Genomic DNA, 27,959 nt, shown 5'->3' on the forward strand with positions numbered 1-27,959 from the left:
GCGATTCTGAAACGCAAAGTTGGGATCCACTGGGCTAGATAGTAAGTGTAAATTAAATTCTAAATTAGAAACAAAGTGTAAAAAATTGAAGATAATTTTAAAGGCCTTTTTGTGTGTGAATTACTTAGGTACTTCAATTTCATTCATTATCTGCCACTTGTTTGGATTTAATGAGTTTGGCAAAATATAAGGTTCATTCTAAAACAGATGCCAAAGTAATCTCTGCTTTTGGAAGTTCTGCTGTGTCTTAAGGGAAGCTGCTCCGTCATGGACACACTACTCACTTTATCTATGTGTTAGCCACTGTATTAAGCCCTTGCATATGTTTATTCCCCACAATAACTGTTACAAGAGGCATTGGGTTTTCCTTCACCTGTTTGACAGTTGAAGAAAGGGAAGGTCAGTTAGACTGAGCTATTTGCCTGGAATCACAAAGCTGTTAACTGATGAAGCCAGAATTTGAACTTAGGCTTGTCTCCAAAGCCACAGTTTCATCTGACCAGTACCTTCTTGGCTTTAAAAAGAGTATATCCTTTATTAAATTTTTGCTTTGAGCAACCCAAAATAAGACCTGAGTTTCTCTCTCTGTCACCACTGTTTATGTTTAATCAACAGTTTCACTGTTTGTCATTGAAGTTCTTAAGTAGGTTCTTTGGCAAGATGTGAGAAAAATAGGGAAAAGTAGGTTGTTCTTAAAATATGTTCCCAGTAAACTATAGGAAACACAACCTTAGAATCAGTAGTCTCAGTTTCTTCTATTGATAATTGTCCTGGCTGGATGTATTGGATGTGTATTTACAATTGTTGCCTCTTTATGTTTTCATTTTGCTGTACTTAGGGGGATAATACTGGTCCATTCCATTAATAGCGATTGGTATGGCATGAATCTTTACATTACATTCATTTTAACTGAAGATAATTTTGTTCTTATTAATTTCTAAGTGAACATATGATTGAGATTATTTCTATATATTATAAACTGTTTTTTATAATTTTATTAACGTATATCATACAGTGTATACATTTAATGAGTTTTCCTTGTTAAATGTGTACTTCATTCTCATGGAATACATTGGGTTTCAGGGTGCCACTATTACGCCTACCTCCCACAAATTTCTCTTATTTATAGCCCAGTGAAAAGTGCAGGGTTTTGTGAGCCCCCATCATGTATACAGAAGCTGACTTGCCCAGGACTCAGCTGGCCATTTCTATCTAGTTACTACTTACTTGTGCTTTGCAGATGCAGCCCATAACTTATCCCAAAGTGTACCTATTGTCTGGGTTCCTGTAGATTCCAGCCCTGAGCCTAGAATAGCTGCATTTGACCAGGTGGAGTGTATGAAAAATCTCTTTTGCCTACACATTGACCTGACTGAACCAAGTCCCGTCTATTTCTAATCTGTCATTGGTTACACAGATTTGATGTGTGTGTTTTTATTCTTAGCATGTATGTGTGTTACTAGATGTTTATTCTGGTCTCTCCCTTAGCAGTTCACGTCTTTCAAGAAGTGATTCTTTTCCCTGCTTTTTATTTTTCATGGTGTCTGAGATAAAGTGTTATCCTTTATTCCTGTGTGCTTGGTTAAAGAGACTTCATATTGGTCTATATCTGGCAGCTATGTGGGTTCTGTAGAATATCTTAGGAAATTTATCTTCCCTGCCAAGTGCCATACAGGTGAGCTTGATTCATCATATGTCATTATTCCTCTATGCCAAAGCAAGGCAACTCAACTAGTTTTTGTCTGTGGCCGTTAATTTTTAATGTAGGTACACAAATACTCTGAAAAACATAACAGTTACCATTTCCATAGTCTAGAATGGTCCTAAACGTGGTAAATTAGTGAGCATTGCACCTTGTCAAAAAAGAAATATTGATTTTCCTCTGAAATTTTCCTCTGAAACTTCCAGAGGAAGATAACATAAGCTAATATAGATAATTATACAACGTAAACAAGAACCTTACTCTTAATTCGTTGGCACTTTCACTTGAAATGTAAGGATTATGGAGAATGCACCGAGGGCCTCAGTTTGAAGAAGACATGTGATGAAATGTATTAACAAGCAAAGTTTATCAAAGAAATGACACAAGTAAATCCAGAAAAAAACTCTGACAGACCCTTGGTTTCTTCTTAATTCACTCTTTGTGTAAAATAGAAGTGTGCTAAGGAGTGTCCCTTAACTTTGAACATTCTGGAACAGAACAGACCATCTGTCCTAGAGCCTGTCTCCCTCGCATTCGACTGATCTCCTGCCCACTTTCTTGCTTTTGTAACCACCCTTTCCTCTATCCTTTTCCTCTCTGACACAGCCTAGGTGTCCCTTAAACTCCTTTGTAGTTTTTTCTACAGTCACCATCCCCTTAACGGGTTCCATATGTGTGCAGGCCTTTGAATAAAATCCTTCTGCTTTGTTTCGCTGTTTACTCCAAGGTTTTTGCTTTTAAAAATATCCCTAACAGTGAAGTCTTGGTCACAGGGAGCGGTATCTGCTTATACGTGGAATGGTGTTAACTTGACTGTGTGCAATTTTAAGGACTTTGTTTATGTTTTGGAGTGATTTCTCTCCTCTTCCACACCCTCTCTCCCTCCATTTTTTTCTTTGAAAGATTTATTAGAGCTTCTCCGTCTTGGGTGGTAGAACAGTATTAAAACAAAAAGAACCTTTCATATTTACCTTAAAGTATCTTTTGATATTTAGCCTTACAGTCCAGTAAGAACAGACAAGTTTATATTAGGTCTCAATTTCAACGATCCTTTTTACTGAAATAATTAAACTTTGCTTTCAATAAACTTGCAGTATAAATGTATCATATTTAATGTTATTATGCTATACAGCTAGACTAATTCAACTAATATACTAAATTAATGATGTTGTTTGGCTAAATGATCTAAATTGCCCTTATTCTTGAGATTCTGATGGATTCATTCCACATTACTGGCCACTATAATAGAATGTTGTTATCATTGATAAAATGCCAAATTCTTATTTCTGTTATATTTTAAAAATCTATTAATTTTTTTATTTGGGGTGTTTGCCCAATAAATTTCACAAAAGTGAATTCATGAAGAAAATTGTGTCTAGCCTTATCCTTGTGATTTATATTAAGATTATTTTCTTTTAATACATTTCAGTTTTTACTTTGTCACTTGGCTGTCTCCTAACCCAGTTACTCTTTAACTTGACTATTGTAAACTTGAGGATTGCTCTCTATAGCAAAATGCACCTACTGCTTTATTGGAAACCCTAACAAATAACTTCACTAATGAATTGCTTTGCTTGTCACCCAAGTAATATCTTCAAAGACACTCAGTTAAACCATCCAAGTTAAATATACATTAAAGCTGGCAAACTTAAACAAACTTTTCTTATCTAGCTTATATACTATTAGCTGACTTATAAGTTCTTTCTTAAACCAACTGTTAAATGAATGACTAGTCAGAGTGTTTTCCTTCAAATCTATTTTCCAGTGCTAATGACCTTTCCCTTCCCTGGCTATGAACTCTTCTTGCTCCCTTAAACTTCTTCAGTGTCTGCTCATTGCCTTCAGTATCAAATTTTAATTATTAGTACGGCAGACAAAGCCAATCCATTCCGCCTGCCACTTCCTAAGCGATAGCACCTCAAAAATACTCTCAGTTCCTGGAGTAAGCCATGGGTTCTCACTCCTGGGGGGCTTTGCCTGTACTGGCCCTAGTGTTCAGCATATTCTCACATCTTGTCCTAATTTCATCTCACAAATAGTCAAATACCCTGCATAGCCAAGGGTCTCCTTCCAGGAAGCCTTCCTTGCTGGGTATAACTCAGAGCTCCTCTTCTGTGCTCCCACATCTCTTCTCTCCTCTTCCCATCTTAACTCAGGCCCCTGTGAAATTGACTTGCTGACACTGAGCCTTCTGAGATAGGAATTAACTTTCATCTCTGTTTTTTCAGCACCTAGCAGAGTAGTTGACATAGAATAGATATTTAATAAATATTTGAATGAACAAATGATAATCAGTATACACACATTGCTCAGCCAACTCTACCTTTTGAATCCTGAAATGAACACATTATGTCTTTTGGCTGAATCTCTTTGCGACATTTTTGTTTACCTAAATTAAAGATTTTATTTAAAGTTGTACCAGTATGAAAAACATCAAAACATAATAGATGGGTTTTATGGTGAAAAGACCAAAAAAAAAAAAAAAAAAAAAAAAAAAGATATTCCTTAAAAATAGAAGTATATAGTCGAACATAGTGCATCTTATAAATGTATCAACCCAAAGGAAAACAAGTGTTTTTACTAGAAATGATGACAATTTTGTCCACGGTTGTCCTAGAAACAACTTTGCAATAAACTTTGGGAATTAAAAATGGAAAGTAAACTTTCAAACTCTGCCACCCCTGCAGGTTTGAGTTATATCAGGGCTGGTTTTCCATGAAACTTTAAGAAACCAACAATTACTCAAAACTTTGGAGGAGGATTTTTTTTTCCAGATAGGCACATATTCCGTAGGTATACTTTCTGAAGAAAAAAGAGTTTTAGAAACCTTATTATTTATATCCAAAATGGAGTGAAACAAGGAAAAGGAAATATCACTCACAAATGTTATCAGCTCATTTTACTTTTTATAGATGCTTTGGCTAAGAATGGTTTGGTTGCACAAGATGGGATAGGGCTTCATTTGTAAATCCACTATCTGAGGCTGTTTATTCAAGTGCAGAGGAAGCCAGACAGGCAGGGAACATTATGGAATCATTTATATTTATCTATCAATATACCTCCTGGCAAAATGATTTCACAACACTGTTTTCAACTAAGGACTATAGTGTCTATGGGACAGCCCAATTAAAGAGCTATCAGAAACTCTTACATGCCTTCATCGTACTCTCTTGTCTGATAAACCTCTCCAACAAGTGGTTTAAAATCAAATTGTGGAGCTCAGACATTTAAAGCTGTCATATTGCTTCCTTCTCTCTTGGACCCTCTGGAGTAAGATTCTCATGAGGGGATTCTCTGGGCTCCACATGGCTCCTTACTTGCCTTTCTTCAATGATTCCCCCCAGCGCCATCAAAGCTGACCCCTCCCCACTGGACACTGGTGTCTTCAGTGGATCAGATGCACTTACTTCAAAGGGAACCATCACTTTAGATGGCCATGTGTAGAGGTGAGGACTGAATAAAACTGACATTGCCATTCCATTTTTAGAATATTGAGGAGCTTTTGGAAGATTTAGTTTGTTCTGCAGAAAAAGCCCTGACTTTATTCCTAAACATTTTAAAAATCATTTTCTGCATCCCCTTCACTTTTTTTACTTCTGTCATCTCTATGTTGTCAGGACTCAAATGTCACCCCCCCATGAGGCTGCTGGCTTCCCTGCTTCCTGGGAAGTTGTCACAGCTTCCTTCTTTTCACTTTCCATTCCACAGTTGGGAGAAAACAGAGAGACTTTCTCGTCCATTTGTCCAAATGTGGTCAGGAAGTTCTAGAACAAATTACTAAATCACGGATTCATAAATATCTTATTTTCTAGTTCTAACCAACTCATCTTGCTATGGCAGTTATGATATAAACTAAAAAAAACCTAATTGATAGGATAATTAGTACAATTAATTGTACAATTAATCTTCATAACTTAAATTCTTCTTAAAAATATTTCTGGAAGATAACTCAATTTTGCATTTTGTTTTTCATTTTGGTAAGCATAGTTCAGCTTTGGCAACTTAACACCTACAATTTCCAACACCCGCTTGTCCCCCTTCACCAGTTGATTCGAGTTGATGCACAAGAATAGCTAGATGTGTGGATTTGACTCTAAATCCAGAGGCCCCTTCTTCTTTCATAAATAAACACATCAGTCTGTCAAGCAAAGTATTGTGAGAAAAGCCAACTTTGAAAAAGATAGAAACAATAAAGAAATAGCCCTTAACCTAGGAAGAGACACTTAAAAGGGGCAGAAAAAAGGGAGTAACAAATCACAGACCATAAACCATTATTCTTTTCCTGCAGCAATGTATCATTATTACTCTTTCATAAACACAAACGTTCCTATTCCCCTTCCTCTCCCAGATGTCTTGGACATTGTAAAGAGAATATGGAGTATTAACTAATTCCGGTGCTTTCTAAGCTTGTTTGTAGGTTTCTGCTCGTTTGAAAGAATTTCACATGATTTGGCAGAAAAACAATGCAAAACAGAATCTCCACAACAAAAATTTAAATTTTCCTTTTCCTACCTGAAAATCTTAGAAGACTTTCTATACAATGTTTGCGGATGGATGTGTGTCAGCTGTGGTGTGACTTTAGCTCTAAGTCAAATACCATTTCTCTGTGAACAAGTCACACTGCATATCAACATTAATTTAATTACGTTAAACTTCACAGTCTTTATTGTATTAAGCCAAAAGCCAAGGAAAACATATGCTCATTTCTCATCCTTTAACACATTACTCGTGAGTGGAAGAATTCTCAGATTCCTTTCTGCAAAAGACTACTGAGTTCTTAATGAAAATTTCGACTTGTGTTGTAGTTTAATTTAATTTGGAATCAAGAACTGATTCTTCCGATTCTAAATATGAGATATTGTGAGTCATAGAGTAGTCCTAGAACACAACCCTACTCTCTGCCTTGTCTTTCAGTTCAGACAACAAGTGGTGGGTTGAACAGCTGGAAGAACCATATTTACTCACTACTGGAAATTCATTTTATAATTGACAAGATTATTATAAAGAATAAGAAAAGGAGATTTAGTGCAGTAGCATCTCACAGATGCTTTTCCAACAGTCTTCTATGCAACCTTAAAATCACGTGCAGATATTTAAATCTAATTGCTAATTAGTTTAAGGCAATGCATAACCATGGAAAAGGCCAAAAAAAAAAAAAAATGTTGAATGAGTTTTGGCAGTCTCTCCTTACATTTGGATCGTTAGCCCTTCATGACTGGAGACCTGTGCAAACAAGCTTGGGGTAAAGGAGCCTACTGGCACCATTCATTCTATGGATTAAATGCAAGTTGCTCTGTGGGCCTCTGCCTGAGGCCCCCTCTCTGACAGTGGTCTCACAGTGCGAGTAACTCACATCCTTCTGAAAATGCGTTGATAATTACTGCTTTGTAGGGCAGTGAGCTCACACTATTACACAAGATTAGTGCTGTTCTCAAGAGCTGGCCAGATTGTCTTTCCCGCACAGAGGTTTGCCAGCTAGGAAAATAATGGGCATATTGCCACTTTAACAACTATCAGGAGACCCCAAGTTAGTTTTTCTTCCCTTCAGCATATTCATGTTTGTAGGATCCAACTCCAGGCTGCCAGCATAGGGTAGTGACACCAAAACAAACGGCTCTTTCTCCTTTAAAACAAAGCTGCTCTTTTCTTTTCAGTTGTCGGTCAGCGAATTACCCTGTTCAACTAAAAGACAGCAGCAAAACCATAACCTCCCTTAAAATATAAATAAATAAGGACCCAGACTAGACTAACCTTAAGCAAGTACAAGGATCAGAAGAAGGTTTATCTGTACCTTGCAGGGAAGTCATTTGCCCCTAACAAACAAGACAAACTTAAATGCCCACTCCCCCTCCAGACTGCAAACAAATGTCTATTGTGTACGCCAGCCATCTAGGGATAAAAAAGTCATTTTAAAGTTACCAAATGTTTTGATTTCTGTAATAAGTAGTCTTCAGAGCCTCTTTTCAGATAACCGTTTGACCTGTGTTCTGAAAGGCTGGTGCTAACCCCAAGTGGTTATTCTGTTTGTTATTTAATGAAAAGATGGTTTCTTATCGGCGTATGTTTAAAACAGGTACCTGTCCTCTTGGGAAAGTGTTTTCTATTTGGAATTTGCTTTCCTACTTCGGCGGTTATCTGCTTGCCCTTGGCATCCAGTGTGTTTGGATTGAATTTTGTAGCTCTGGGAGTACGGCAGTGGCCCAGGTGATGAAAAGAGTTTGCACACAAAGAAGTCAGCTCTTACTGCAGGTGTCACGTTTTCATAGCTAATCTAGACAAATTGTTACTGAAAAACAAACTAACTGTGATTCACACTGCAGACATTGCATTTGTGTGCTTGGGTGTTGATCTATGATCTGACCTGTCCTAAGGATTTTAGGTGGATGTTACACATTTGGCTTTGGTTCTGATGGAATTTCACCATTGATGTAAATCACCTGATAATTTTAAAAGACAGAATGGAAAAGAATCAACTGCTGTAGGTGAACATTTTAGTCAGAAAGAAAATCCAGATTATAGATAGAATGGACTTCAACAGAATAGAATGCAGTCAGGTTGGTAAATACTGGTTCACTGAGGTCTGTCTGCTTGCAAAGTGTTCTCTTTGTGTTTTCACTCACCAAACTGAAAGAACATATCCCAGACAATCTTTTAATTTTTTTTTTCTTTTTCTTTTCTTTTCTTTTTTTTTTTTTGCTACATGGAGTACATAATCACGATTTGGGGGGACATATTCTAAGTTCTCTTTTGTTAAGTGGTGTAGCTGTTAATTCATAATATAAGAATAGATACATATCACCACCTAGTGGTCGTATTGTATTTTGTGTTTCAAACCGCATTCGCAGAACTCCACCCAGATACACACAGGAATAATACTATCTGTAAATCAAGTTCCTGTAGCTTTGAGTAGTTTCTAAATTCTAGTATAAATTGCATGATACTGTGATCCTGAAAGTTAAATGTGAAATGAGAGGATTTTTCAAACGCAGCATGAAACTAACACATGTAGTGCTTAGTAAAATCCTAGCAACTAAGGCATATATTAGGACTTATCTGTCCAGTGTTTTCACTTTATACACAATAGTAGAACCCTCGAGAAAGTTTTCCTTGGCCAGTTTCCTTGGGAGGTGAACCGAGAGGGCTTTTGCAGGGTTTTTATAAATGAATTTTTTGTTTTTTTTTTTTTACTGTGAACTAAATTAGCACTGTTTGGAGGAAAAGAGAGTAAGTGAAGAGCAGTGACTGAACCGTTCAAGAGAAAAACTTCCAAATCATAATTTGAAGTTCAGTAAGTTCTCCTGACAATTAAAATAATATATTGTGAATGGCTTGACTAGACACATGTCAAGAATGGTTTTTCCCAAAGGGGTGTGCTTAGCAAAACCCATAAAATCTGTACAACATCATCTTTAGTTGGTCATTCAAGGTAATCTAAACTATGGCGAATTTTAAAAAACAAAAAGTGACTGCATCTAAGCTAAAAAATTGTAGATAATATATGGATAGATAGAGAGTTGGAAAGGAGGCCCTTGGCAGTTACAGAGTCAAGATTTGCAGTTTCAGTTATACATGAGATCCTGAAGGTCTGCAGTATGAAAACATTTGTACTTTTTACTCAGGCACAAATTTGAACTGTACCCAATGACTGGCTAGTGTGTAAAAACTCTCGGTGAGCTCTCAAGTCTGTCTATTGGACAGCTCAGTTTTCCCATTGCAAGAAGTAGGTTGCTGTCTACTCTGCTGACCATTTTGGTTGTTCTCTACTGTATTTATGGCAGGAAATTATCTGCTACACAGATGTGTGTTAATAGAAGCATTACCAAGTCTTAGGTCTTAGGCACTTCTTTAATGCCAAGAAGTACTGTATGTGTAGGGGGGTGTGTGTGTGTGTGTGTGTGTGTGTGTGAGAGTCTCAAATTTATGACTCACAAAAATAAGGACTTTAATTTTGTCTAGTGTCTATGAAAATTCTGTCTCTCTTTATATTGTACGATTTAGGAGCCAGTAGAGAGGAAAAGAAATAGAAAGATTCTAAACAAAGACTGTGACTCTTCTGTAGAACCAGTGTTCATTGATTATTTTTTGTGGTTATTTGACCAAGTTAAGGAATTGTGAAACCTCAGTGAAAAGAACTTGAAATGGGTTGAGTATTATAAAGAAGCGCTAGTTATTGATTAGGTTGTGATAAGAACAATTGCTCTTAAAACTTCTTAGTCTTTTGCTCATAGATGAATTTGCTTCTCTGTGTGATGTGCAAGGGCCAGCTGGGACTTGACTGTGACAGCAGTGACTGATACTGGATGGTCTGGTTTCCTTTCTTCAACTGAAAGTAGTGCTAAAGATGAACCCAAGAAAACTCATTTTTTAACACAAAGAAGGAAAAAAAACTCCTGATTTATTTCTAAGTCTTATCTATTTCTGAAAAACTGCTTTTGTTTTGTTTTGTTTTGTTTTGAGATGGTGTCACACTCTTGTTGCCCAGGCTGGACTGCAATGGTGTGATCTTTGCTCACTGCAACCTCCGCCTCCCGGGTTCAAGTGATTCTCCTGCCTCAGCCTCTCCAGTAGCTGGAATTACAGGTGCCCGCCATGACACCTGGCTAATTTTTTGTATATTTAGTAGAGACGGGGTTTCACCATGTTGGCCAGGCTAGTCTCGAACTCCTGACCTCAGGTGATCCACCTGCCTCGGCCTCCCATAGCGCTGGGATTATAGTCGTGAGCCACTGCACCTGGCCCTGAAAAACTGATTTTTTTTAACCTTTGCAAAAAGGCAGTTATCCATCACTCATAAGGAAAAGGTCTATTAGTGTACATTACATTTGCATCATCAGTTTGTCTTGTTCATGCTTGTGATGCTAGTTATCTGCTGAGATTTTAGGTCATCGATCATGGCTACCTGGTACGTATTTTAAAAGATAAAAGATATCTCTGAATGACAATTGGGACTTCCTAGACACTGTGTAATTAGAAATTCTCCTTGAGCAGATGTAAACCCCATCTGAATTTGGTAGACTGTTGGTAACTTTCAAAAGCAGAGACCTCTCTCCACCCACCATCATCTTTTTTTCCTTGGCATATTGATTGAATTAAGTTGGAGACTTGCAAAGAACTGGGAAGGAGAGAAATAACTCTCCAATCATTCTGAGTGAGAAAAATAGTCAAATCACTCTGAGACATGTAGAATTGAGGTCACTGTCTGACGGTTAAGGATGCTGGCATGCACAGAAGTCATGTGCACTGCAGAAGACCTGCAGGATGAGTCTTCTCTTTTGTGTTATTGTGAGACAGAAATAAATTTTTGACAAATACAGATTATTTGGAACAAAATAATCGAAACATTTAGAGTTCAATAGACTTCGATGAATAGCTTCAGTCTGCTCTGAGTTTTCACCCTCTGTTAGGATTGGTTCACAATGAGTTCTCTAGTTTGTGGAGAGAATCACACTTATTAGCTGTTAGATTTTGTCCAGGGTTTTTTGAATCATTTTATTATTTTGGCAGCTGATTTGCTTGAGTTCAATTGGGGGAAAAAGAAAGAAAAACAATAGCTGAAAAGTGACTGATTCCTGCTTAATTGAAATAGTTGCCCTTTTTGGCATGTTATTACAGACCTGGAGAACTAGTTAATTAATTGGACTCTAAAAATAAAGCAATTTTATCATATATTATCCAGCATTAAGCAGTTATATACTAGATATAAAATCATTATCTCTTAATAAAATGCAAGAAAAATGTACATCTGAGATGGCTTTCCTCTACATCAACTATTTGCTTTTTTTGTTGTTTGTTTTGAGACGGAGTCTTGCCTGATCCTCCAGGCTGGAGTGCAATGGTACGATCTTGGCTCACTGCAACCCCCGCCGTCCAGGTTCAAGTGATTCTCCTGCCTCAGCCTCCTGAGTAGCTGGGATTACAGGCGCCCGCCACCATGCCCAGCTAATTTTTTGTATTTTTAGTAGAGATGGGGTTTCACTATGTTGGCCAGACCAGTCTCAAACTCCTGACCTCGTGATCCACCCGCTTCGGCCTCCCAAAATGTTGGGATTACAGGCATGAGAAGTACTGGGATTACAGGCATGAGACACTGCACCCAGCAACTCTTTGATTTTTATGTCACGATTTCCTCTGCCATCAGAAGAGAGTGAAAATGCAAAGTAATTTTAGGGTTCTCTTACAGGTATAGTAGTGATCTAATTCTTGTCCCTGGGAGGCAACAAGAGTTTGAGGTATGTAGCTGAACTTGAGTCCCTGAGGCACAGACAAACATGCAAGGGAATGACCAGCATTTATTTTTACCTAAGGGGTTAAAATGAATCTCCCTAACCCATGCTGGCTTCTGGGAATAATTCTTAGTTTACACATTCAGCCCTAGAAGAGGGTTGATCCAGGATAGATCACTCAGGATGTTTGCTCATAATTCCAAATGAAGAACAAAGAAATCCAGATGGGAGGTACTGAGTTTTCCCCTGCTAATTCCAAGAATCTGTATTCCTGTATGTTTGAGATACCATATTGTGCGAGAAGATCTGTTACATTCTTATAACCCATAATTGATTCCCTGAGAAGGGATTCCTTCTTAACATTTAACTTTAGTGAAAAGAAAAGTACATTATTGAAGCTAAAGTTGAATATTTTTTTTTATACTCTCTCCCTGTAAGTAATGTTAAATAAGGCTGTAAAGAATTCAGAAGGACACAAAGAAAGTTGTTAAGAAAACTGGAGTTTTCTTTGCTAAGTCAGTTTGGCAATAACATGAAGCAAAATCAAAGCATCCTAGCCAAGATAAATCTGCACAATGGAATGATCAGATATGAGGTAATAGTGTGACATGCCTGTGGGTATCAGACATTCTTGTAAAAACCACAGAGCTAAAATTTAGTCCTGCACCATTAAAACACAGCTCTGCCAAGCAACAACAGGAACACTCGTTTTAAGTCATTGCTGCAAGCCAAATGTAATTCTCACCCAAAACAATTAAATCTTTTACCAGAGGCCTGAATCTGGGCAATTTGAGCCCTGAGAATCACTTTAGTGGCATGGAATCCGAATCTCATTTCAGTGTGAAAATGAGATGGTTATTGTTCAGATCAGGAGGAAGTGTCAGCTGCAAAATACAGGGCAGTCAGGTGACTTTAGTAACTTGAAGTGATATTTGTTAAGACTAGATTTAAAAATGATTAGCTAAGAAATTTGTATTTTTTGTGAGAAATGCACATATCATTTTATAAAGTTCATTTTTAGCAATTAGAAAAATAATGCTCACTCTAGAGAACTTGGAAAATATAAAGAGTAAGAATATATAGAATAAAATATTATCTCAGTCTCATATCACTCAAACATAAACTCTGGAAGATTTTGCTGCATTTGCTTTTGGTCTTTGCACACATACATCCACCCATACACACAGCTGTATCTGAGAGCATGAGTAAACTTTGGATCATTATAATATAATAATTTAACACTTCTTGTACTATCCCCCATTTCTTCATTTATTCTTCAAAGAAAATGTTAAATGGTGATACAATATTCTATTTGTCTGGCTATATCAATTTATCGAACATATGTTTACTCTATAAATTGTTTTCCCTTTACTGCTAATAAACATAGTATTTCATATAAAATGTCATTCACATCTCTGATTATTTTTTAGTACAGAATTTTAGAAGTGGAATTTTGGAGTCCAAAAGCAAGAACTTTTTGAGGCTCCTGATATGCATTGCCAACTGTTTTCCAGAAAGGTTATTTACTTCCACTGGCTATGTCTGTAATTGCCTGTCTCACCTATTTGCTAGCAGCAAGTAGGATGTTTGATTAGGGATTGGTATGGATTGGGAAGAATGAAACACCCTCTGTGGTTCATTATTTCCAAGTATCAAAACTATTTATTAAACAACTGGCCGGGCACAGTGGCTCAAGCCTGTAATCCCAGCACTTTGGGAGGCCGAGATGGGCGGATCACGAGGTCAGGAGATCGAGACCATCCTGGCTAACACGGTGAAACCCCATCTTTACTAAAAAACACAAAAAAACCAGCCGGGCGAGGTGGCGGGCGCCTGTAGTCCCAGTTACTTGGGAGGCTGAGGCAGGAGAATGGCGTAAACCCAGGAGCCAGAGCTTGCAGTGAGCTGAGATCCGGCCACTGCACTCCAGCCTGGGCAACAGAGCGAGACTCTGTCTCAAATAAATAAATAAATAAATAAATAAATAAATAAACAACATAAGTATGTGCCAAACATAGTTTCTGGCACTGAGGAGACAGTAATGAGCCAAAGAAACCAAAGCCCTGTCCTCAATGAGTTTACATTCTACTAGGGAGAAAAAAATGCAATCAGTGAGTAAATTATATAGGATGTTAGAATATGATAAATGTTATGAAGAAAAAGAAAGTAAGAAAGGGAGATGGGACAGTGTAGGTTGGGACAAAGAATGAGGGAATAATGGACAGTGTACACATAGTATTAGGACGTTGGAAAATTTTCCACCTTTGAGGACATTACTGGTTTCCTGTAAGAGACTAGTTGGAAAGTAAGCTAGAAAATATTGAGCTCCTAAATCCAAATTTAAGATTCGGCGAACTCTGGAATCGTTGACCATAGAGAGTACTAAATATAGATTTTGTTAGTTTTAGTGGATTCCTATTCTTTGGTTTTAAATTTTTATCCTACTTTAACTCATTCATTACAAACAACTTAGTTCTGTATCAGCAACAGGCAGAACATGACATATCTCTGCTTTGTTGATTATCTACTAAAGGAGAGTATCAAAAATGTAAAAAGGAGGCTTGGTGAGTGGAGGCTGAGAGATGATGAGGGAAATGAGCAACGAAAAGGAAAATACGGAAAGAATTAGAAACCCAGTTCAGAGCCAAGGTGAGTTCCTGGTTGCAGGGAGACCTACCAGTCAAGGAGTACTTCAGTGAGTATGGTCCCCTGAGCATCTTTTCCGGGCCATTTGGAGAGTAACACAGTGGGACCATTTAGGCTGTAAATTGGATTTAAATTTGCCTCACTTCTGGATTAGGTTTTCCCCCGAGAAATAAAACCACCCTTCATGCTGTATTTTGGTAAAAAAAAAAAAAAAAAAAAAAAAAACTTCCTTAAGGGTCTCTTGGTTTTTTGCAAGTTTATCACTCTTCAAAGACTCTTTTTTTTACATAGCAGTGATCTCTTGTCTCATGTCTTAATTCTGGCAGGATTGAGGAGGACACAATCTAAAAAGACAAAAAGCTAGAAGACTGAAAGAAAAGCAGGTTTTCAAACTTTAGGTCTTTTCACAAATTATTTTATCTAAGATCTAAGGTTTTTTTTTTTTTTTTTTTTTTTTTTTTTTACCATATTTAAAAGTTTTGAAAACCACTTGTTCTGAGAAGAAAGATTACAGACATCCTCTAGTATATTAATTATACTGTTTTGGTTTTTAAACTAGAGTTTATTGGTATACAAATCTCAGTTTCATAGGTAGGAGGAAAAGATTTAAAACACAAAAGAAACATTTGGTATTGAAAACACTGCAGATAACTAAGTATAGTACTCTGGTAAATACAGTAAAATGGATCAGACATATTATATATTTTAAAAGACATAAAAATAGTGATGGTGCTGTTGGGAGGAAGTAGGTAGTAAGAGTGATTGGACCCTCCTTTTTTTTCATTTTTGCATTCACTGATGCTCTGAATTGAGAACAGTTGCCTTAAATCTTATATACACTTTAATCTCTGACTTTCTCTTTGCCAAATAAAGTCACTTAACTTATTGTCCCAAACCATAAACTTACTTTAAACTTAATTCAAGGAAAGACTAACAGATCTGTAGGCACAGAAAAGATAGTCATATTAGCCATTGTCACATAAATTTAAATCTGCATTTCTAGCGTGTTTTGGAAGTTTGTCACCACTAATGTTGTCATGCTAGACATGATAAAGCATGAGAGTAGGCAAAGCATGGTGAGAAAGTGATGCTCAAATTGACCCAGAAAGGCGCTGAACAAACAAACTTGTCTCATACCACATTCTAGTTAAGAGGACCCAGGACTAGGAAACTGGTCTCTTATTTATAGGGCAATATTATTTTCATCTTCTCAAAGTTTGTTATTTTTGAATAGGCACAGCGACTATGTTTTTTACATAATTATTATTGCCAGGGAGGCAATCTTTTAAGTAACAAAGAAATGAACCTAAACCAGAGAGTCCTGGGTGCGTAACATCTCTAAGGTCCAAATAATTCCCTATTGTGCTGGATTGTGGTAAGAGATAATGCATATTAAGTACCTAGAAAAGGGCTTCATCTATTGTAGATGCTAAATGAATGACACATATGATGGAAGGCAAAAGATATTTCCAATTGTATATTATTGCTCAGAGTAGGATATATATACACACACACACACACACACACACACACACACGTATATATAAAGGTAACCAGCAGAGAAATGTCAAACCCATAAAATCCTTTTCAATGATCTCAACATACATTTCACAAAAAAAATCTATAGTAAGATCTACTTTTGAAGGCATATCTTTTTATATCAATATGCATAAATGTCATAAATGTTTCTACTAAAAACATTTCATATTAAATCATAAAGGACAACTCAACTGTATGGTACAGATAAGAATCACATCTAAAACAAACTAGCTCTGAAAAGTTGTATATAAAATGATTAGCATAGGTATGTCAGATAAATACAAAAAATAAATATTGCAACTATCTCAACTTTTTTAACCAAATAGATGAATTTGGGTGAAAAGCAATTACAATAAATGAGACAAAGGTACTTTATAGTAGTAAAGATAAGAAAAGACAGGCTGAAAATTCAATTGAACTATCATCACAATTATATAAATTTATATGTGCACATAAGAGGTAGAAGAAAACAAGATTAAAATGATGAGATTTTTTTTCTCTAGTTCTACTTCCATTAATTTTATTGAATTAATAATATGATGAAATTTCCTAAATTGAGGGTTGATTATATATTTAGAAATCTAGAATAACTAGACCAAAATTTCTTAATGATATCTCATTGCCAAATTGTAGACATTTGTTGAATTAAAGACTTTGAGACACATATATTTTCTACTCACAGTTTAACAGTCTTTTTCTTTACCACCAAAATAATTTCAGCTATATGAAACAACAGAAATTGTTGAGTCTATTCCAATTAGATTCTGATATAATACCATCGTTGCTCTTATGTTACTATTTGACTAGCAAGTAGTTACCTTCTCCCTCCATTTTGACAGCAATACGAGAATTGGAGGCCCAACCAGCCAGACAGCTTCTTTTCTGCTGGAGAAGACTGTGTTGTAATCATTTGGCATGAGAATGGCCAGTGGAATGATGTTCCCTGCAATTACCATCTCACCTATACGTGCAAGAAAGGAACAGGTAATGATTACTCCGTTAATAATGTGTACTTAATCTTCATTTCAGTTATAAAGATAATTCAGGAATTTGTGATTCAAATTCATTGTTTGAGACCTAAACTGGGTATGTCCATGTATGTCATCTCTCGTTGCTCTGGAATAGTTCACTCTTCCAAAACGATTGAAAAGTTTGTTTTCAGCAATGTACTCACCTTAGATTTCAGGTCCTTAAAGATAACAACGTGGCATTAATGTAGGAATGCTGCCTGGTAATATCTTTAAGAAGAACAACTGCCAGCCCAAAGGACAATAGACCTTTTTATTTTTATTTATTTATTTTTATTATTATTATTATTATTATTTGAGATGGAGTCTCTCTCTGTCATCAGGCTGGAGATCTTGGCTGGGTGGTGGGATCTTGGCTCACTGCAACCTCTGCCTCCCGGTTCAAGCAATTCTCCTGCCTCCGCCTCCCAAGTAGCTGGGACTATAGGCGTGCACCACCACACCCAGCTAATTTTTGTATTTTTAGTAGAGATAGGGTTTCACCGTGTTAGCCAGGATGGTCTCAATCTCTTGACCTTGTAATCTGCCAGCCTCGGCCTCCCAAAGTGCTGGGATTACAGGTGTGAGCCACCGCTCCTGACAGAATTCTTTTTTTTATTTTGATGAGTAGAACATTACAAAATAAAATGCTTGTCTATATTTTTAAAATCTAGATGTCTAGCTTTTTTAAGAAATAAGAAGACCTGGTACCATGTGGCCCATATTCAAGTTTGTCAGTGGTTTCAAGTACTAGAGCTGAGAACCACTGCCCTCCCTTGGTTGGGGCTGCAATCTCCATTTATTGCAGTCCTCATTGAGTCCTTCCTTTGTTTTATGTGAGTCTGTGCCCCAATCCTGAAAGACACAATCCCAAATGCCATAATCCTAAATGCTGAAATCCCAAAGGATTAAAAGCCTGAAAATAGAGTTCTGGAAAAAAACAAATTTTAAAGACATTTATTTTAAAGAGAAAAAAATTTTAAGACATTTATTTACATTTTAAAATGATGATTTATTAGAGAAACATATAAAAACATGACAGCGTGCTTCATAAGCCACTTTAGACAATAAAATAAATAGACAATAAAAACATACATATATTTTCAAGCATAAGCACTCAGGTATACTAATGGCAGTTGGGGAAAACCCAAAATGTATGAACGCACATCACTCTGGTTGTAATTATGTGCACCAGCTTTATAACGGTGGTCATGTGAAATACTATGATGGACAACATAAATCTTTTCACAAGATTGATAAAAAACTGAGATGGGTTACCACCGCATGTTCAGTCGCTCAAAGAGCCAAGATCTTGAGAAATCTTATCTTTCATAAATGGAGATGTACAAAAGAACATCTCTTCATTTATTGAGAAAGTTTCAACCTTTTTATGTTGAGAACCAAGGAAGGAAGCTGAAGCCAGTAGTGTAACTCTCAGTCTGAGACCGAAAGCCTCAAGACCTGCGGGGCCTCTGGTGTGTAAGTCCTGGAATCCAAAGGCCAGTGAGCCTGGAATTCTGATGTCTGTGGTGGCAGAAGTCTGTCCCAGCTCTCAGAGAAAGACCAGCTCACCTTCTGTATCTGTTCTCTCTGGGCCCTTGGTTGATTGGATGATGCCCATCAACAATGAGGGCAGATCTTCCCCACCTCATCCACTCACACTGACACATTAATCTTCTCTGGAAATACCCTGAGACATGCCCCAAATAATGCTCTCTTAGGTTTCTAGATATTCCTTAATCCAGTCATGTTGACACCTAAAATTAAGTCCACAAGTCTACCCCTTGCAGCTTGGCACCCACATGCATCTTGTTAAACCATTATTTAAATTTCCAAATAAAGACAATGACAAGGTAATATAATGATTCCTCCTGACCTGATACAACTATCCTGCATACAACCGAAAATGCACTAATCCCTTCCCTAGAATTTGGCTTTCAGGATTTCAACATATTTCAGAATTATGATTTTGGGGACTTTAGATGTTAGGGATTTTAACCTCTACGGATTTTGGTCTTTAGGAATTTCAAAATTTGGGATTATGACTTTTGAGATTGTATCTTTTGGGATTATAATTGGCACTGTTTTTTGCCAATTATAGGCATTTGAGTTTTTTAATCATTCCCTTAGAAAGCATTTGAGTTTTTTAATCATTCTCTTAGAAGTTTATTTTATGCTTGTAAACTATGGAACACAAATGCCATCCTTATATCTGTAGTTGAATATTTATAAGATAAAACAAGAACATGTGTAATGTAAATTTTATGAGAATTGTTTAGTTAACATTAAACAAAGTATTTTAAAAGCTAATTTTTTAAAAGGTGTGTTTATCATTGGCCAATTTCTAAAGCACGCTGTACAGACTTTTTCCCTAAACAAATAGAAATTCTGTAAAATATTTTTACCTATTTGCAATTAATAATGGTGTTATCACATGAATATTTAGTCCCTAGACCCAGACTTTTACCCACTTCAAATAAGAGTACAAAGTACAAATATAAAATATAAACCTATTTGATTCATTTGTCTTTGGATACAAAAATAATAAAACTAAAAATCACACTCTATAAACATTTTAGTAAAGATTTAAACCCCAATAATGAGAAATTCTATTAGAAGAAAGAGAACACTAACATACACAAAGCCTGAGTCTCATGAAAGTCAGCTGTTAGCAATGAGTACGTTACTCTGCTATTTTCTCACCCAAGGTAGAACGTATTCTCAATACCTTTTCTACATGAGAAGCTTTCCTGACCATATCCCTTACTTCAGCACCTCTGCGATGGGATTCGTAAAAATAGCAAATCAAGTATTTTCTGTTTTTCTTTTTCCAGCATAGAAAACTTTACTAAATTGTTCGTCTCTGTCCAAATGTCATGTTTGCCATTTGTCTCCAAATGGTCCCTGGAGTCATACTTTTCATTTTATGATTTATACATTCTTACATTTCCTATTTTATTTTTTCCTATAGCAGGGTTTCTCAACAGCAGAGCTATTGATATTTTTGGTCAGATAATTCTTTATTTTAAGAGGCTATCCTGTGCATTAAAGCATGTTTAGCATAATCCCTGCCCTTTGTATACTACATGTCAGTAGCACTTTTACATCCCCTCTGCCTTGTAAAAGGCAAACATGTTTCTAGACATTGCCATATGTCTCCAGAAGAGGTAAACTGCCCCACGTTGAGAACCACTACCCTATACCAAAAAAGATTCACAAAAACACCATGATTGTTTACATTTCCCAATGGAGAACAAATTTTATAAAATACTGATTCTACCTCATTAAAGAAGAAGAAGAAAAAAAAAAACCCTATTTTTGTATTTTATCTCCCCTACTCACTGATTTTTATATTTGTGCAGTCAATTCTTTGCTAATCAGTACTTTGGGGAAGTTTGGAAATGTTTATAGGCTTTTTAAAAAGATACCCTTTTCTGTTTTTAGATATTTTAAACCTACAGACCTACGTAGTTCTCCTTTTAATTAACTATTAAATACTTGCAAAGAATTATAATATATATACAAAAGGCATATTTTTTAAAAGAACACCTCAATGCATACTATCCATACATCTGTGGAATATCCCTTGGGTTCCTCTCAGTCCCATCCATTTACTTCTCAACTCCCACTGAGATAATGACTTAATTCCCTTGCTTTTCCCTTTTCTATTATGATATACACTTGTTTCACTAAACAATAAATTATTTAGTTTTTTACATTTTTGAACTTTAAATAAGTGGAATCATACTATATATATTCTGTGCTTTGCTCTTTTTTTGTTCAGCATTATGTTTGTGAGATTTATTCATGTTGATGCATGTAGTGGCATGTTCTTTGTTTTCGTTTCTGTATTGTATTGCTTGTATGACTATACAACATTTTACTTATCAATTCTCCTGTCAGTGGACACTTGAGTTATATTCACTATTTTTGCTTTTATAAATAATGTTTGTATGAGCATTCTTGAACTTGTTCTTGGTCAACTTTTGTGAGTTTCTGTAAGATATATTTCCAGGAGTGAAGTTGCTGAGTCATAGGATATGTGTACCATAAAATCTACTTTAAAAAGCCAAATTTTTTTCCAAAGTGGTGGTACCAATTTTCACTCCCACCAACAGTCTGTGATAGATCCTGTTGTTCTACATCTTCTCCAGCATTTGGCACTATTGGACTTTGAAATTTTTGCCAATCTGGTGGGTATAAAATGTAATCTCTTGTGACTTAATTCAGATTTTTTGATACGTCTCTCTGAATATCTTTTCATGTATTTATCAATCACCTGAAAATCTACTTTTGTAAAGTTTCTGTTCATATCTTTTGGTTATTTTTGAAAATTGTTTACTTATAATCTTATACATACTAATTTGTAGGAGTTCTTTTTATATTCTGGTTACTAATCCCTTGACAATTTTATATGTTGCAAATATGTTCTCCCAGTTTGTCACTTGAGTTCACCCTTACCTTATATTTTCTGATGAACAGAATTCTTAATTTTATTGATTTTTTTTTCCTTATGATCTAATCTTTTTTGTGTTTTAAGAAATCTTTACCTACTGATAACCTACAGGTCACATTGGCAGGCTTCCAAATTAATCCACCTGGGGGAGGTCTTATGATTCATGGTTTACATCCTGTCCCTGAGTAAACAGTTTTATCGTGAGTTCCTCAAATCTTATCATGAATTCCTTAAACTGTTGACATACTGATTAATATGTAGCCTACTGACACTGGAAAAACACTGATTTGTTTGTGAATCATGAGGTTTTACTGATTGTTTTGCACATAGAGCATTTTAGCTTGTATTTTGTAATCTGTAGCCAATGATTATAACCTCTGTATTGTACCCTCCAATGAAAATCACAACTCGGGTCTGAGGAGTTGGCCTCCCTTCTGAACTTCCCCATAAAAGCCTTCCAACCTGTAGCAGATTCTGGAATATGCCCAACTTTGTGTTGTGTCTTCCCAGGTAGATCCTCACATTTGGCTTCCAATAAACCTTTATCAAATTATTTCTGCCTCAACAGCCTTAATTTTGGTTGACACTATCCTGAAGTCATAAAGATATTCTATAGTTTCTAAATGTTTTATAGTTTTGCCTTTTGTGTTTATATATTTCAACCATCTAGAATTTATTTTTAATGTATTCTCTGAAGTACAGAACCAAGTTTATTTTTTTCCGTATGAATACACAAGTGTTCAAATGAAAAGACTACACTTTCCCTCTGCTCTGCCATGTTGCCTCTTTCAAATATCAAGCATATGTGTATAAATCTGTTTCTGGTCTATTTTCCTGTCCTTGCCAATACCACACTCACTGAATTATTTTAGCTTTTTAATAAGTCTTCATATTTAGGTTTAGAAGAAATCTATACAATTATTTCCTCAAAAGTATAAAAATGACTTCAAATTTGTTAGCACCAAATCAAGTATATTGAATTATTGAATTGATCATTTTTAACCTTCTCTATCACTTTGGTCTTATTCCATCTGATACTTGCTATTATCTGGACCCTAGTATAGGCTTTTCATATTACAATAAAAGAAGTGTGCACCATGGAATACGATGCAGCCATAAAAAGGAATGAGATCATGTCCCTTTCAGGAACATGGATGGAGCTGGAGGTCATCATCCTTAGCAAGCTAACACAAGAACAGAAAACCAAATGCTGCATGTTTTCACTTACACGTGAGACCTAAACAATGAGAACATAGGGATACAAAGAAGGGAAGGACAGACACTGGGGCCTACTTGAGGGTGGAGGGTGTGAGAAGGGAGAAGATTAGAAAAATAACTATTGGTTATTAGGCTTAGTACCCAGGTGACAAAATAATCTGTAAAACAAACCCCTGTGACATGAGTTTAGCAATATAACAAGCCTGTGCATTTACCCCTGAACTTAAAAGTTAAAAAAAAAAATTGTGCAGGTATCCAGATTGAGGTCAAGCAGAGGTAAATTAGAAGAAGCAAACATTTAAATTAAACCAAAATTTGTCATTGCAAAAGAATATGGTTGTAAACAGTCTTCTGAATATGCAAATATATTTAATAACTATAAACTTTTAATATTAGAATGTTGTCATTCAAATGTTTGGTACCAAGGTTTCTGATAATCATTTTCCCACTGAATATTTACAATATTTCATGAGAGAATGTGGCATGTTTTTGTGGGCCTGTGGTGTCAGAATTCTTAAACAATAGAAATTTCCACTTAGGGAAAATTATATTTAAGTTACATTCATATTAAAGAGATAGAGGAAAATACAATAATTTAATCAAAGTTGACTTTTTAAAAGTATATCATTTAAAATAAGTGTGCTAATGTTGAATAAAACTATGTTAACACAAATTCAATTAAATCAATTTTCCAAGTTTTTGAATTTTAAAATGAAGATATCTTTTACTTCTACTTCTTTTTTTACTTATATTATTGCTGTTTGTTGATATTTATAATTTTTCATTGTAAATTTAAAATGATCGTTAAGAATTCCAAGCTTTACCCTCATTTACCTGTCTCAAGGTTTAAATTTATATTCATTAAGGTATTTATGACATTCAGGCATGAATATTACGATCTCTTTTTCTTGTACCAATACAGAAGACAAAATAGAGCAAATAAACGTAAATGGAACTAAAAGATATTTGTATTTAGGAGTCTTTGTCCATATTTAAAAACTATAATGTTATTGTAGATTGTAAGGTTTTTGTTTGTTTGTTTTGTTTTGTTTTGTTTTTTGAGATGGAGTCTCGCTCTGTCTCCAGACTGGAGTGCAGTGGCACAATCTTGGCTCAATGCAACCTCTGGCTCCTGGGTTCAAGTGATTCTCCTGCCTCAGCCTCCCAAGTAGTTGGGACTACAGGTGCCCACCACCACTCCCGGCTAATTTTTTGTATTTTTAGTAGAGATGGGGTTTCACCATGTTGGCCAGGATGGTCTTAATCTCTTGACCTTGTGATCCACCCCCCTTGGCTTCCCAAAGTGCTGGGATTACAGGTGTGAGCCACCATGACCGGCCTGTAGATTGTAAGTTTCTATAAGGAGGTAATAGTAATAGTTAAATTCATTATTGTCCCAATGAAGGTAATTAACAAATAAAAACTTTCAGATGGTGATGAAGACAATATGCTTTTTAATTTGGAATTTTCGTCAGAAAAGTGGCCCTTCCAGAGGGGTAGACGAATGTATGACCATTTAGCCCTATGGTTGTTTAATAAAACAAATTTCAAGATGGCATAATCTGAGATTTAAAGTAGGCCCAGAGCCTCAACATTAAATTTTTTTCTTGAAAAATTTCATATTCTTAATTCTGAAAGATTGCTTTTGATGAAGTTGCTTACTTTGGTACCATAAAGAAAGAGAGAAAAATAAGAGACTCATATTAGCTGAAATACTTAGATTATTTGGAAGTAACCCAATTTGCTTTCCTTTAGTTGCTTGCGGCCAGCCCCCTGTTGTAGAAAATGCCAAGACCTTTGGAAAGATGAAACCTCGTTATGAAATCAACTCCCTGATTAGATACCACTGCAAAGATGGTTTCATTCAACGTCACCTTCCAACCATCCGGTGCCTAGGAAATGGAAGATGGGCTATACCTAAAATTACCTGCATGAACCGTAAGTGGTCCTTTAGAAAGAATGGACTACCGTGCTATAACAACTACTAGACACCTTCATTTTACGGCTGTGGTATCGGCAGTTTAGGGTATGGAGCAAGTAATATTGTTGTGTTTTCTTTTTTTCTTTCTTTCCTTCCATGTAGCATCTGCATACCAAAGGACTTATTCTATGAAATACTTTAAAAATTCCTCATCAGCAAAGGACAATTCAATAAATACATCCAAACATGATCATCGTTGGAGCCGGAGGTGGCAGGAGACGAGGCGCTGATCCCTAAAATGGCGAACATGTGTTTTCATCATTTCAGCCAAAGTCCTAACTTCCTGTGCCTTTCCTATCACCTCGAGAAGTAATTACCAGTTGGTTTGGATTTTTGGACCACGTTCAGTCATTTTGGGTTGCCGTGCTCCCAAAACATTTTAAATGAAAGTATTGGCATTCAAAAAGACAGCAGACAAAATGAAAGAAAATGAGAGCAGAAAGTAAGCATTTCCAGCCTATCTAATTTCTTTAGTTTTCTATTTGCCTCCAGTGCAGTCCATTTCTTAATGTAAACCAGCCTACTGTACTATTTAAAATGTTCAATTTCAGCACCGATGGCCATGTAAATAAGATGATTTAATGTTGATTTTAATCCTGTATATAAAATAAAAAGTCACAATGAGTTTGGGCATATTTAATAATGATTATGGAGCCTTAGCGGTCTTTAATCATTGGTTCGGCTGCTTTTATGTAGTTTAGGCTGGAAATGGTTTCACTTGCTCTTTGACTGTCAGCAAGACTGAAGATGGCTTTTCCTGGACAGCTAGAAAACACAAAATCTTGTAGGTCATTGCACCATCTCAGCCATAGGTGCAGTTTGCTTCTACATGATGCTAAAGGCTGCAAATGGGATCCTGATGGAACTAGGGACTCCAATGTGGAACTCTTCTTTGCTGCATTCCTTTTTCTTCACTTAAAAGAAAGGCCTGAATGGAGGACTTTTCTGTAACCAGGAGCATTTTTTAGGGGTCAAAGTGCTAATAATTAACTCAACCAGGTCTACTTTTTAATGGCTTTCATAACACTAACTCGTAAGGTTACCGATCAACGCATTTCATATGGATATAGACCTAGGGCTCTGGAGGGTGGGGGATTGTTAAAACAACACACATGCAAAAAAAAAAAAAAAAAAAAAAGAAATTTTGTATATATAACCATTTTAATCTTTTATAAAGTTTTGAATGTTCATGTATGAATGCTGCAGCTGTGAAGCATACATAAATAAATGAAGTAAGCCATACTGATTTAATTTATTGGATGTTATTTTCCCTAAGACCTGAAAATGAACATAGTATGCTAGTTATTTTTCAGTGTTAGCCTTTTACTTTCCTCACACAATTTGGAATCATATAATATAGGTACTTTGTCCCTGATTAAATAATGTGATGGATAGAATGCATCAAGTGTTTATTATGAAAAGAGTGGAAAAGTATATAGCTTTTAGCAAATGGTGTTTGCCCATTCTAAGAAAGGAGCGAATACATAGAAATAGTGTGGGCATTTCTTCCTGTTAGGTGGAGTGTATGTGTTGACATTTCTCCCCATCTCTTCCCATTCTGTTTTCTCCCCATTATTTGAATAAAGTGACTGCTGAAGATGACTTTGAATCCTTATCCACTTAATTTAATGTTTAAAGAAAAACCTGTAATGGAAATTAAGACTCTTTCCCTAATTTCAGTTTAGAGCAACTTGAAGAAGAGTAGACAAAAAATAAAATGCACATAGAAAAAGAGAAAAAGGGCACCCAGAGATTGGCCCAATATTGATTCTTTTTTATAAAACCTCTTTGGCTTAGAAGGAATGACTCTAGCTACAATAATACACAGTATGTTTAAGCAGGTTCCCTTGGTTGTTGCATTAAATGTAATCCACCTTTAGGTATTTTAGAGCACAGAACAACACTGTGTTGATCTATTAGGTTTCTATTTTTCTTTTCTCATTACAATGCACATAATACTTTCCTGTATTTATATCATAACGTGTATAGTGTAAAATGTGAATGACTTTTTTTTTGTGAATGAAAATCTAAAATCTTTGTAACTTTTTATATCTGCTTTTGTTTCACCAAAGAAACCTAAAATCCTTCTTTTACTACACTGTGACTGGTCTGGTTATTTACAACTTTAAATCTTAATGTGCACCAACATTTTTACATTCTGGTTCCATCATGGAGAGCAAGCTTCTAGCCTGGATGAAATGATTCTGTGGCAAGCAAAGAAATGATTATATATATACCCGCAAAAGTTGCGATAATAATTCTGATAATGTTTTTATCTGAATACTATGTATTAATTTCAAATATGAAAAATATGCAATGGAAAAAGTGATAGCTCAGATCACAGAAATCTTCCTAGGAACCAAGGCAAGTGTTTCACATGTAATATATCACAACAAGCTTATGAAACAGGGGTCATCATTACTGATTGATGAGGGATCGGGCATAGAGGGCTCATTATTTGTCCAAAGTCATGCAGTTAGTGTGTAGCAGAAGCAGGAAATCCCTACAGCCTACACAGCATTTCCAAGAAAAATATAAAATATTATATCCCTGATTGTTACACATTTAAGAGGTTAATTTACTGGTGAGGAAATCATATGGAAATAATTATCAGAAACTGTCAAAAATATAAAGTTATCATCCATTCAGATATCCATCCATTCCTTCAGTTTTCATTCATTCATTACTTAAGTATTTAATGTGTGCCAGGCACTGTAATAGGCTCTGAAGATTCACCAGTGAATGAGGTAGACAGGATTTTGCCTACATAAAGTTTTTATACTGGCTGCATCCCATTGAAATTATCATAGAACCATTCTATTCAATATCTTTATTGATAATCTGCAAGAACCAATCAATACATTTTATGCTCTGAAGTTATAGCAAAGATATAAAGGTCAAAGGTGAGCTGAAAATTATTTTAAGGTTCTTTCTAGAAATGTCAAAAATATACAGGGAGTTTGGCATGAATAAGTGTGGAAGAGAAGAGATTATTTTCCTTTCTGAGCTTGTCCTTTTAGTGTGCACTCTGTCATATCTTTTACATAGAATTTAAATATGATCCAAGGGAATATGTAAGAATTTATATTAATTGTGCATATATACCCTTCTTAGATTATTGCTGGATCTAGGTACAAATAACAGAATCTCTGGGATGTTTAGAATACTGGGACAGAGTGAGACATTA

At 35.8% G+C, this 27,959-nt stretch overlaps 1 protein-coding gene and 1 long non-coding RNA gene across 6 annotated transcripts in view; one reads left to right on the plus strand and one right to left on the minus strand.

Annotated features, from left to right (window-relative positions):
• Positions 1 to 6,500, minus strand: part of LOC112625768 — a 30,935-nt gene extending 24,435 nt beyond the window's left edge. Inside the window, exon 1 of the long non-coding RNA XR_003119775.1 lies at positions 6,215 to 6,500. This is a non-coding gene — a long non-coding RNA (uncharacterized LOC112625768). The remainder of the gene's footprint in view (positions 1 to 6,214) is intronic.
• VCAN (versican) overlaps positions 1 to 26,870 on the plus strand; it is a 110,919-nt gene extending 84,049 nt beyond the window's left edge. For 4 of the 5 annotated variants that reach the window (XM_025387062.1, XM_025387064.1, XM_025387063.1 and 1 more), the window contains 3 exons: positions 16,950 to 17,094; positions 24,547 to 24,729; positions 24,875 to 26,870. In XM_025387062.1, the coding sequence (XP_025242847.1) occupies positions 16,950 to 17,094; positions 24,547 to 24,729; positions 24,875 to 25,002 (456 nt within the window). In that variant the 3' untranslated portion in view covers positions 25,003 to 26,870. Of the gene's footprint in view, positions 1 to 16,949; positions 17,095 to 24,546; positions 24,730 to 24,874 lie in introns of those variants that run through there. The other variant, XR_003119774.1, reaches the window with a different exon arrangement.
• The last annotated feature ends 1,089 nt before the right edge of the window (positions 26,871 to 27,959 follow it).

This window comes from Theropithecus gelada, chromosome 6, assembly GCF_003255815.1.
Source record: "Theropithecus gelada isolate Dixy chromosome 6, Tgel_1.0, whole genome shotgun sequence".
NCBI lineage: Eukaryota > Metazoa > Chordata > Mammalia > Primates > Cercopithecidae > Theropithecus > Theropithecus gelada.